Source organism: Trichoplusia ni, chromosome 22 (genome assembly GCF_003590095.1).
Source record: "Trichoplusia ni isolate ovarian cell line Hi5 chromosome 22, tn1, whole genome shotgun sequence".
In the NCBI taxonomy this organism is placed as follows: domain Eukaryota; kingdom Metazoa; phylum Arthropoda; class Insecta; order Lepidoptera; family Noctuidae; genus Trichoplusia; species Trichoplusia ni.
In genome coordinates, this window is record NC_039499.1 from 2,985,501 (window position 1) to 2,998,136 (window position 12,636).

Sequence of the window (12,636 nt, forward strand, 5' to 3'; positions counted from 1 at the left end):
TTTGACTGCACGGATAGCCGAGTGACCAAGCCAAACCCAGAGAGCGCTTCGGTTTCGATCCCCGCGTAGGACAAGCATTTGTGTGATTCATTAGTGCTAGTCCTGAGTCTGGGAGACTTTGTGCATGTTACTTGAATGTTTGTGAAACCCAACCGCGACACAAGGATTCAATTTGACTCTTGATCAGTTCGACTAAAAAGGGATGTTTATTTTCTCTGACTAGTGAGTTTTGAGTGCGACTGTACACTATATATATAAATGACGTAACATTCGTTATAGTGACGCTGATGACTGCTGGTGTAGTTATGTATAGCCATGTATAGATGGAAAGTAATGCAACCGGTTAAGGCTCATGGGATTCCGAAGTGGATCTCAGAATATGCGGCTTTAAGACAAATGGACGTAATTAAAGTTGTTGATGAGGTATAACTAGAGAAGATTAACAAAAGGACAAGTATTGTTAGTCTTGACATAAATTGGTTTTACTTCAAATTCTGACGCAAACAACTTATAAATAAAAGCAATTTCTCGATTCCTTGGAGAGTTATTGGTAATTCAACATTTTCAATAAACAGTTTAATTATAGTTGTGATCAAATAATCCGAATATTCCAAATATTCTTGTATGTCACATCATCTAAATAGGTAAAATATTTCATCCGATTGTTATAAAAAACATTTGTTATTTATAAAATACTTTTACATAGCTTGGGAAAATGGTAGACAGAAGAATTTACAGAATGGTTCTAAGTGTAACTCAAAACAAATCTTGTAACTTTTCTCACGAAAACAATATTGTATTACCTTATAAGAGATTTATTCTCAAAACACTTGTCTTGAATTCCATTTTAATAACGTCCGGTATAGGTTCACTGCACTCTAGTAGGGAACTAGAAAATCTCGCCGATCGTGATAGGTGAGGCACTAAATAAATTCGAGTGACACCTTTATGAATTGGTAACTGTTATCTGTTCCGAAGCGAGAAAATAATTCATATTATTTAACAGCTGATTTAGACGCGGGAAATATCTTGTCAGTTGCAATACCTTTATAGCATAGTACCTATATATAGCCTGGACTGTCAAGTCAAAGGTCTTAAAGTTCCAATTCCAGCACGAAAGACAGTTTTTTGGAGTCAAGTGAGTGTTTGTAAGTGATTTTGTAATGCTAAGGATGGTAAACGAGTTTCGGCAGAGTTTTTATAGAGTGTGGAGGCCAATCTGATTGAAATAATAAGAATTTAGAATTTGTTACCTAATTAACTAATAGAAAGTACAAAGCGTCTGTTCCTTACCATTTTCTCGAACTAAAATGCCTACTTTCGATCCTCTAAATATTCATAAAAATGAAAACACGAAATTACCGACTAATTATGTCATGCATTCAAATTTGGTTTACTATAACCAAAAACATAATAACATTTCCTAACTATGGATTATTAAAAAAAACAATGGCTATTCATGGAATATTTATAAATAGGCTGAAATGTCGCTGCCTGCCAGTATTCACAGACCAGTCATGCGGCGCTCCACATCAATAGAAACAGTTCTACAGACAACGAGTGAGTGAAAGTTTTCATTTTATTTAAGGTTTTCATAATTATGTGAATTCAGTGATTTAATGTGTGTTTCCCAAGTTCTCTTCCACGATTATTTTTTTATATTTAAATAATATATTTAACAAATATTTAATTTGCTCAAATTTGACCGAAAGTTGTGTATAGTGCGTGAATTTTTCACCTGACAGATGACATGTAGAGCAAACTTTCGAACTCTACATGTAATAGCTCTGAAACTAAATTTACACCTTAGCCAAAAAACAGCCTTTATTGTAGGTTTAAGGCATTTTATTGTGGCAACATTTTACATGAAAATGTTTTTAGAGGTTATTATCCAGCAACACGCCAATCAGATGCAAAATGTGATGCCCATTTTATCTCTTTTTTATTGTCATTTTTAGTCAGAATTTTTATATTTGTTGCAGTTACCATTGCGACTTTTGTACTCACATTCGGCCAGAGATCAGTATCGTCATTTTGTCCACTAAGCTACCAAATGATCGGCCCAGTGTGCGGGAACGACGGCTCCACATACCCATCGATGTGTGAACTAGAAGCCGCTAGACTCATCGATGACTCCTTAGACGTAGCTCTCCTTCAGCCCTGCAACGACTACTGCAACGAAAAGTGGGACCCAATATGTGGCACAGACATGGTCACATACGCCAACCTCTGCATGTACGAACACGGTGTGAAAGTGAACAAAGATCTCAAAATCCTCCACGTTGGCCAATGTTTGACACCACTGTATGACGAATCGAAACTGGATTCCGCAGAAAATGACTTAAACCCATTTGTAATTGTAGGTAAATAAATTCTAAGCTAGTATCTTAAGCAGTTTCATTTCAATAACATAAATTCTTAAACAAGGAGTCAAAATGGTAAGTTTCACTAAGAAGTAATCTAAACTCAAAAGATTAGTCACATGTAACAGTAATTGAAATCGGTGTCACAACTTCCAGGTAACATAATGTTCGTTTGACACAGCGATAGACAAGGAATGTCCATTCACAGCCAAGACGCTGCTGTACCGGGCTTGAGGGCCCTAAATACCGTGGCGATGGCGGCAAGGCGGCACGACCAGTGGCCTGCGCAGGCGCCGGTACCGTAACTACACGATTATTCGATCAAATACCGGAAAAGGTGCTTGTACTGCTATACAACCTGCGCGAGCATGTCGAGACAACCTGCCGCATGCCTGTGTGATAGCGCCGGCCTCGCTGATTTCACCCTATTTGATACAGTCGCCTAGCAGCCTCGCCGCAACTGCCCGCTAGTGTCCACTTACTACCGCATCCATTATTTGTCGATTTTACAAGACTTTAACATGATACGTGACATTTTCCTCGGAAACACTAAAGAGAACATTTGCTTGGTAAGGTTTGAAGCTAATATCGCCGACTTTATTCTCCTCAAGCAGTTAAATCGAATTATATTAATGATTGCATCTCGATTCATTATTCTGTTATGAAGAAAGAAAAAAGTAGATGAGGATCATTTATAAATATCGAGCTCTACAATTTGCGGTCTTAAAATCATCTGTTTTGCATATTACACTCAAAATGTTAAACTGCTCATCTTGATACTCGAGAAACGTTTATTTAAACTTTCAAATAAATTAAAAATAATATAACTCGAGAGGTAATGCATATTCATATTATTTTTTAACGGCCACTCAAATAAAATCATCATATCTTTTAACGTGCGTTGATAAGTACTTTGGTGTATCGAGTTTATACCATCGTTGATTAAGTAAGACATGCAATATTTCAATTTACATCAACCAATATCACTTGACCTTTCTAAAGTCTGCCTCATCCTCATCTCTCTATGAAATAACAATCTTCAGAGAGCTCATGTTTTACTGATTGTGCTGACTGGTTATTTTGACGAGCGATCTAGTTGAGATGTAGTGGCGTGTGCTTTGGCTTCCGTTGTGCAAATCATCTCACCACCTTCCGTGTCTTTTGAGACGTGATTATCTTGAGCCAGAATGCAAATGCTTAAGTATATTATTCAATTGTTATTGCGAACCATTATAGTCTAGCTTTGTCTAAGATCCCACATTTTTAGTTAATTGCCTTATCATAAACTTTCAGGGTTTTTTTCAAGCCTTCAAATCATCAGGATCAAACGTTAGGTCTTAATTTACTACTTTGAACGCACATAGATCACCAGAGCAGCTAATCCTCGTAAGGAGACTGGGTGTATTTTTTAAGTGTAGGTGTAGAAAGATTTGACTAGCGAACCAGTTGCAGTGGCTTAAAAGTCTTGCAAATTAAGGATCTAATTATTACTAGAACTGTTGCAATATCGTTCATCAGTGTTTGTAGGCTTGAGTGTGGCTTCGTTCCGTTTTGAGGAACCCGATCCCTCGCCACATGACGCCAGCCTGTTACCCGCCAATCTATTATTTGAAAGGTATACCTTATGGAAGTATCGCATTACTCATGACGACCCAACTGATGTAACAGCTTTGTACGAACTTAGTAAATGTTTCTGAATGGCTAGTTATTTGTGCTAACCACAACATACATAGTATGGATTGGAGTTTGAAGAGATTACGTGATAATGGGAGTATCTCTTTCTTTGGTCCAAATTAAGTATGGTTTTAATGAAGCTAAGATTATTTAATCTTTTTAAACACCTTTCACCTTATAAGCTATTTGTGTGATGATATAATAAGAAGAGCATTAAGTATTTGTTATCTACTACAAATTAAATGAATATTCATTTGTTTCCAGTTACAGAAAAAGTTACTAACACATAATAGTTAAAAGTATAGTAGAATAAAATAAATGCACTAGAATTGAATTGCGTTATATTTTAGTTATACCAATATTCTCTACCTTAACTTCTTATAACCAACAACATCCATCGATTCCATAATACTCTTGACCGCTTATCACCGCTTATGTAATGCAAAGACGGACAATCCGACATCTTATCATATATTACGAGCGAGTTCAAAGCGATTTATCAGATCAATCAGCGGTATTATCCTTTAGATGATTTATGTTCGTATCGAGTTCGACGAACAACTTCGATTTACTAAGAGATGATTCTAGTAAGTGAAATATAGACTTGCTTGCCCGAAGTGAGAATTCGTAATGTCGTAAATATTGCTGTCGTACCTTCTTGGAACTGAATTGATCGTTTGAGGTTTTATTATGTTTCTTTGAAATACTGGCAACTTATATGCTGACTATAAAGAGAGAGAAATAAAAAACATTTCGCGCTGGATTTGAATTTAGAAGAGAGGGTGTAGTACCCCTTCTTTAGATAAAACGGCTTTTTACACTTCGTGGAACGGTGTCTTTCTTCTGCAGTTCACTCATTTTGTCAGTTTGTTTGCAATAAACGTGGTAAAAGGGTTTCACTACAAGTCACATGCTGAAAGACACCTTGACTCTGGACAAGCATTTGCGGCACAAATATTTGACTTAAGCGGGGATCGAATCCGCGATACGTCGCGCACAGTGAGTTTTGGCGTGGTGACCTCAACAACTCGGATGTACATAGATTGTAACTCCTATTCCCATGCCTTTAACAATAAACAAATATGACGTAATAGATCGGAAGGCTATTAAATACGGAAGGAAAGACTTGATAAACAGATGAGCGTTTACATGATCATCTAGAGCTATCATTAAGACATTACATGTCTGCGAGCGACACTTCACAATGTACGTGACGATTGCAGCTAATGTTATAGGAAGATAATGCTATGTATTCATATTTTTTACTTGCAATGTAGATGAATTCATTCACGCCATGACCCAAATTCCAACAAATTAAAAAAAAGTTTGACAATTTGAATTAAGAAGTCCTGTTTGTTCGCATTGATTTTTTTTTATTAAAGGCTTGGAAATATGGCTGCTAGCAAATCAGAAGTTGATCAACGTTTTTATTGCACAAATTATTGTAAATCTTATTTAAATGGACGTGTTCAGTTTCTCAACGATAACGTGAGAAACTAATAGCTCACAAAATTGATTTAAATTGTTACATGCTTACTGTAATCAATAATTACCTCGATGAAGCATTTTATATAATTTGAACAAAACAGTTATTGATACGACTCGGTCATTTCCATTATAATGTTACTTTTTGGTGAGTAATTAATTATTTATTGCCACTTCTTACACGCGTGATCATGGCAACACTCGCGCCATTTAGAAGAAAAAGGGTTTGGATTTGAGTGCGTAAAATTAATAGTCAACGTTTTACGCAGTGTTTAGCTATTTGTGATGATTAGCAAGGCATTTACTGGTGAGTACACTAAGTAAGTAAGCTACATAAGTATGTGGTGAAAATATTATAATTTTTGGGCAGAAATAAAACAAGACAGCACACAAATATAAATTAATTGATATGACATTGGCAAACCTACAATTTACAGCCGAGCGAATAGGCGTAAGGTATTATACAAAACTGTTTTTTTTTCGTAAAACTTTTAATTATAATTACATATTTGTTATCAGCAGGACTGTTAATACTAATAAGCATACCATGGAGTTGTGCCCGACAGACTGGATGTGACGAAAGAGGTCCGATATGTGGCAACGATGGGAAGACATACGAGACAATGTGCACGTTGATCTGGGCGAGACTGGACGACACTGACCTACAAGTATTGCACGAAGGAAGCTGTACCGGTCAGTATAAACACATTGATGAAGATAATGATGTAGAGTATAACACTAGCTACGATTTTTACAACCGTTTGATATGGTGGTAACCTCTTTTATCGGTTAAAAAAAACAAAATTCAAATTACCTATTCTTTTTTTTCGGCTCTTGACGTTTAGTTACTGCTGTTTCTAAATTTAAATTATAATGAATACAATGTAACGTAATTTTCTATTTGAATTTAATATGTTACCAGGTACCAATATTTTTAAATTAAGAATGCTATTCAAAAACCAAAAAAACTTTCTAAAGGTCGTTCATTATTAATACATTGGTATTTTTCAATAGGTGAATGGAAACCTGCAAATGAATTTCTATATTTAGTCGGACATGAAAATTTAATACAATTGCTCTAAACGGAAGATTTACATATAATATGAAGTTTAACATATTATTCTAAGATCCATGAGTTGTATTTCTTGTTAATTTTATAATTTAAGGGATTTCTTTCTTCCTACCTTTCTTATTCTTAGATTTATTGTAATCTGTACTTTTAACAAATTTCTGAAGCCACAAACACTATTGGCCGTTACGCATATTTTAATACCCCATACCACAGATTACTAAATAGCCTATACGTCTTAAAAATATTATTAACCAACTTTAGAACCTAGTTTTCTATCCCTAGTCTTTTAGTCCCTTGTATAGTAAACATAAGCTCTACGTGCATTGCAAGTGTTGCGAATGACATTAATTTATTAGTCTGATCTCAAGTACCCAGATAATGTATAATTCCCGCAAATTGCCCACACACCTGGCCTTCTTTTGATGACGTAAATTGACAAACCTTTTTGATGAAGTAATTTACTTTTAATGCGACAAGGTCCTATCTGTAAGCAATTTGGGATTACATTACCAACATTTTACTCCAATATCTAATATGCTTTCGCAATAAGTTTAGAGACACTTCCAACTGCTTCATTTTCATTTTACTGTATCCACTCTTATTCTGCTGAATAAATGTGTTAAAACACGCAATAGTTTTATTTCTTCTGCAATCACTAAACGGCTTTTCACAGAAATAAAAATAAACCATCCGCTACAAAAGATGTTCTACTGCTGGCAGAATTCAAAATTAGAATGAAAAGAAAAAATAGAACGCAATCAATTCTCTTCGTCTTTAAAAAAAAATCGATATTATATTTCCTTTTTTTTTAAATACCAAAGAAAGTCTTAGGTAACTTACGACCCCCTTAATAATTGACACGATTCATCTATTTACAGTAACGGCAGGTTCCATACTGGGAAAAATAGAAGAAGGAGAAAAGAGTGTCCAAGCGAAAATAAAATCAGTGATACCCTACGGCTGGCCGCCTTTGGGGCCTATGGCACATCGTCGAAACCTGCTAAAGTGAAAATGAGGAGCAGATAAGCAAGCTCCTACAGCCCGTAAAACCATTGTAATAAGGATGCTATTAAAATTATCGAATTTTTCACTGACTTTCAAACTAGCTTTTAAAATGGGCCAGTGCAACCTGGTCAACGCGTCAAGTCATTACGTACATGTTCGCGTGAATTTATCAACGGCGGTATCCCCATGAAACCCTTGATTCTAAGGTATAGTTACACTTGGCTAAAATAGTTAAATTAGCATCATCATTTAGGTAGTTAACAATTTTTCATATGCCTGCTCAAGGAGAGATGTCTGACAGTTTGGACTAAACTTTACAAATATTTTTGCGATTCTATTTTAACCTTATCAGACCTAGAAAGTATTGCTACCCTTGAAAATAAAGTCAAAGAAAACGATTAATTGTCCATCAATTATCGTATCGTATTTAATATATTTAGTTGACTGTTCACTATGTTTCTAGTTCAAACTATCCAATATTCCAATAGGTTTTTAAGTAATATATTAAAATAATATACATCGTCCGAGTAAGAGATACTGGCCATTCAGATATATAAACATATATTTTGAGCTCTCAAAGCCTCATTTAAAACTAGAACATGGCCTTATCTAAGATAAAATATTTTTGTTATATAAATAGTTCGTTAGCCCCTGCAAAAGCATGCAGTGTACAGTACCAATTTCGTGAAAAAGCGACACTAGACTGACTATTGTGTTGACTGTGCTTAAGCTGTTATAAATGCTAAACTTTTTTATTTAACACCGTGTCAATGATATTGCTTCCAATTAAAATTTGGTGGAAAAAAATATGAAAAGAAAATGAACGCCACAACTGAAAAATATAACATTTTAAGCAAAAACATTGTTACAAGTTACTTATCATGTGTAAAAATGTAACTGATGAAGATGAATGTTTCCGCCCGGGATCGAACCGGGGACCTTGTGCGTGTGAAGCACACGTGATAACCACTACACTACGGAAACGTGTTTGACAGAGGTGAAATAGTTTATTGGTTACTGAATATTTTTCCCACCTAATAGTAATGAAAATGTTCTGATTTTTTTGACTTGGCAGTAAAATGATGAATTTAAAGATTATATTTTCAATTATGTGCGTGAGTACCAAGTGAAGGGAACTAGAACACAGCTAGCAAGTTTAACCCTTTATAAAACTTGATTAAAAGCTAGTCAGGTGTTTAACTTTCTTAAAAATAACTATTCGAGAATTACACGGTTTAATTAAGATTATACCATCCAATAGCAGAAACATACCATTAAAAGTCTGTTCATTAGAAACTATAATTACGAGTAAGATACTGCGATTAAATTTATGATAGGTTTAATGACTTAGGTAGATACTAATTATTCAAGGTCTAGATGAAACCTATCATGCATAGGCACGATAATAATACTACGACTGTCTGTTGGTCTTATAGTTAGTGACACTAACTGCTATACCAGAGCTTTTGGGTTCGATTACTATCCAAGACAAATGTTTGTGTGATGAGCACGATAATTTGTTCTGTGTCTGGGTGCAATTTATCTATGTTATGCATGTAATTAGAAATATTTCAGTATGTTTATCAGTTGTCTAGTACTTTTAATACAAGCTTTGCTTAGTCTGAGACTAGAGGGCGCTACATGAAGTTGTGGAATACTTTTCTAATTATGTTTAGATTCGTTTATGTGGCAATGCGCTGCATTTCATCACGCACTGACCAAACTGAGCATACGTAGTACGGCGGTACTGGAGTATTCAGTAAGATTCTGACTGTATCCGCTTCCTCCTCTAAAGAAGATAGTGTGAAGATATCATGACCCTCTCCGTATAGTCGGGGAACAAATATACCTTAAGTTAGTTCTACGATCCCAGAGCTATGGCAGAAATAAAGAGCTTATTACATTGCTAAGAGATATTGCCGTCATTCAAGGTTCACATAAATATCGATGAAGCTAAACAGTACCTAACATGGTGACCACCGGCTTTTGAAGTAAGTTGTGAGAGCGAGAAGGCGCATTACGCGACGTGGAACGGCATCTCGTTTCAGTGTTTTCTATTTTTGTAAGCCTTTTTTATTTTAACAGCTTCCTCTTATTGACGTAAATAATCTGTATAAGATCCTATATTAGGATCTTTGTGTCGCGGGGGGTTTCAAAAACATTCAAGTCACATTCACAAAGACACCCAGACTTTTTTGCGCGCTCAGTGGGTTTGGCGTCAACCATTCAGCTATCCGTTCCGTGTGTGTATAGTATTAAGACCGAACTTACGTCATTTTTAATGCTAACTCCGAAAATCAATTAAAAATATATATTTAGATTCAGAGTGGATGTGTGGAAAACTTCAAATAAAAATATGTATACACGCAACTAAATCAGTTTTCTAATTAAAATACTGATTATTTCTTTGTCACCATATTGAAATTTTAATGACAAGGTGTAAATTTTAATTGTATTTTCTTTGGCGATATAAATGAAATTAAAGTGTTAAAAAGGATTAGTCAATCATGCGGTTCGGTACTCAGTTTTGGTTTTTGTTGATTGGTACGTGAATTATTATTATTATTTTGTTTTATGAAACTAGACAAAACCAACATTTTCATATGTTGAAAATAGATTATTATGTTCAGTGATTTAACGTGAAGGAAGCAATTTTGAAGTAGAAAATTACGATGTGTACCTGTATTGCATTAACACTAAGAAAAAGATTAAAATATTGACTGTTATGTACTTTTTTGATGTTTCAGTTGTATAGTCGTTCATTTCATCAACAAATAATAGAATAATGTCAGATTAACAATAATAAATAGTCAACATTTAAATTAATGTCAATTTATTTTCTGTTTTCAGTATTATTTGCTTTATTTATCCCATACATGGAAACGAAACATCGAAAGCATTCAAAGAAACATTCGGCGAGAAAAAATCACAGGAATGACTTGGGATTGAGGCTTCGGCCAGACAAAGGCCTGAAGGGTTTAAAGACCGGGAAGTAAAAATACAATGAAACAGAAAAACAACTGCAAAATCTTGTCTTATGTCGTCTTTTTGAGATTTATTTATATTTCTAAAACATGACAGGTCGATTTGTCGTCCATTTATGGTCGGCCTTATTTTCACAAGATTATTCTTTCAACCGCGTAACGACAACCTTTTTTTCTGGATTTACAAATAAAAAAATATGAAGTTCATCGCTATTTTAATGTGAATACATTTTTCTTTAGTTGTTATAATTCTAGATCGGATGTAAAGTCTAGCCAGAAACCAAATTCCTGTTGATATTTTTGGCATTAATTTCCGCTCGATGCAGTAATTGTCGTACTACATAGTTATTTAAATTATATTATATAAGATGGAAATAACTCGTTTAACATTCATTCATCAAGTTACATATAATCTCTTATATAGTTACCAACTTACCTATTGAAGTATTGTCAACTATTCAAATTATTCAATAACGTTTATGTAACTCACTTAGACACGGTCACGGCAACTTTATTTTATTTAGGCTTTGTATGACATTCATGTGATTGTAACCCAATTTGATAATAATGTTTAAATGACTTAACTAACAACGATATAAAAAAAATTGGTTTGAATTTAACTCGAACTTTGTACTTGGTTGCGTTTGATGACGAGACATGTTTTTGCCGATAGCTGCGAAGAAATTACCGTTTGGTCCTCAATTATAGGGATTCTAAAAGCATTACGGGGGTTTTGCCCTGTATGAAACCGAAACATTTCTTCGCCTTCTCCAAGGAAAAGGAAATCGGTAAGGGTTTTCTACCAGCTCTAATAATAAGTGTGCTAAACAAGCTAAGCTGCGAAGCTGAGATATGTCCTAGTGGACTCTATGGTTCAAAAGACACGTAAAATGTGTGATCTTGCTGGTCTCTCCGGTCGAATCGGATACTGCACCGAGAGTAAGACTAAACAATATGTAGGTGGCTAGTGTCTAGTGACACTCACCACCGTGCAGGCCAACATCTGGATATTATTATTATGATTAGAACAGTTTGATCACCTTACTTGCTATATACACGTTCTGAGTGATGATTAACCTAATTCATAACTTAAAATTTACTTCAGAATATATTATTATAACTATATAACGTACTAGGTTGCGCTGATACGCTGACGTCACAAAGGACCCTCCTTTGGGATGGCAGCGTGAAGTATAAAGCGCCTAGAGCAAGTAGTACTTGAACATTATTGAAACAGCGATACTGAATGAATTTAAATACTTATTACAATGAGTAAAGAAATCCGCAAGTGTACTATTATAGTTGTATCGTCTGACAAGACTTTAAACTCGATAAACGGATACTAGTGACATTTTATCAGTACCCATTCTCTGGTAGACAGTATGTCGGGAAGCAAAGTTCTAGAGATCGAAGTCCATTCAGTTTACTCCCTACGATATTAAGCTTTATAATTTAAGAACAATAGGTACCTACTAAATTAATAAATTCAATGAATGAAAATCTGAAACAGTATTCAGTAATACAGTCGAGGCGGACCTTCGGGCGCTTCATGCCGATGACGGGCGAGAAGTGGCCGAAGATGAGGTGGCGCTCCCCCGTATCAGCTCATTTTGGGTCGCTGTGCCAACGGAGTAGTTTTCAGTTCACTAAATAATCTTCACTCCCAGAGATTATTCTTGGATACTTTCAAAATCGAATTATATGAATAGTTCAAATGTCACTTTCGCAAATTCATACGATTTGCTTGCGGTTGGGCTGAAAAAAGATCCGAAAAATGAAAAGATTTTCGAAAAAACTTTTATAAAAAATAAATCCTCTTCTTGATCTTAAGATGGCGTTAAAACTGTACTATCCTTTGCTGTAGATATTTGAGTATCTCTCAAATATCTCTTACACGTAGAGATTCAAATACAAAAAGATCTCGTCGAATTCAAACTAAACACCGTATATTCTGTTAATAAACTAAGTCATATAAACACCTATTTATTATAACGGACGTTTAATACTCAGCCGACTAAAAAAACAAGCTTTAGCTATTTTTAATTAATGTATC

The 12,636-nt window shown here is 34.9% G+C and overlaps 2 protein-coding genes and 1 non-coding gene across 4 annotated transcripts in view; 1 reads left to right on the plus strand and 2 right to left on the minus strand.

Annotated features, from left to right (window-relative positions):
- LOC113504502 (cerebellar degeneration-related protein 2-like) overlaps positions 1-12,636 on the minus strand; it is a 91,159-nt gene that overhangs the window by 55,941 nt on the left and 22,582 nt on the right. The window lies entirely within an intron of this gene.
- LOC113504510 (four-domain proteases inhibitor-like) lies at positions 837-2,391 on the plus strand. 2 transcript variants are annotated; one of them, XM_026886842.1, is made up of 3 exons: positions 837-1,138; positions 1,479-1,560; positions 1,983-2,391. In XM_026886842.1, exons 2-3 carry the CDS (start codon positions 1,485-1,487, stop codon positions 2,369-2,371), a joined length of 465 nt encoding a protein of 154 aa, XP_026742643.1. In that variant the 5' UTR covers positions 837-1,138; positions 1,479-1,484; the 3' UTR covers positions 2,372-2,391. The 2 variants fall into 2 exon arrangements, with proteins under 2 accessions (XP_026742643.1, XP_026742644.1); XM_026886843.1 differs by having other exon boundaries at positions 838-1,031.
- On the minus strand, positions 8,511-8,583 carry Trnav-cac. Its single transcript has one exon. It is a non-coding gene; the product is annotated as a tRNA-Val (tRNA).

Bases quoted from the DNA above. Each gene is read 5' to 3' on its own strand.
- LOC113504510 (XM_026886842.1), top strand. From the start codon at position 1,485: ATGTCGCTGCCTGCCAGTATTCACAGACCAGTCATGCGGCGCTCCACA. The intron at 1,561-1,982 runs GTGAGTGAAAGT...TATTTGTTGCAG, and splicing joins AACAGTTCTACAGACAACGA to TTACCATTGCGACTTTTGTA.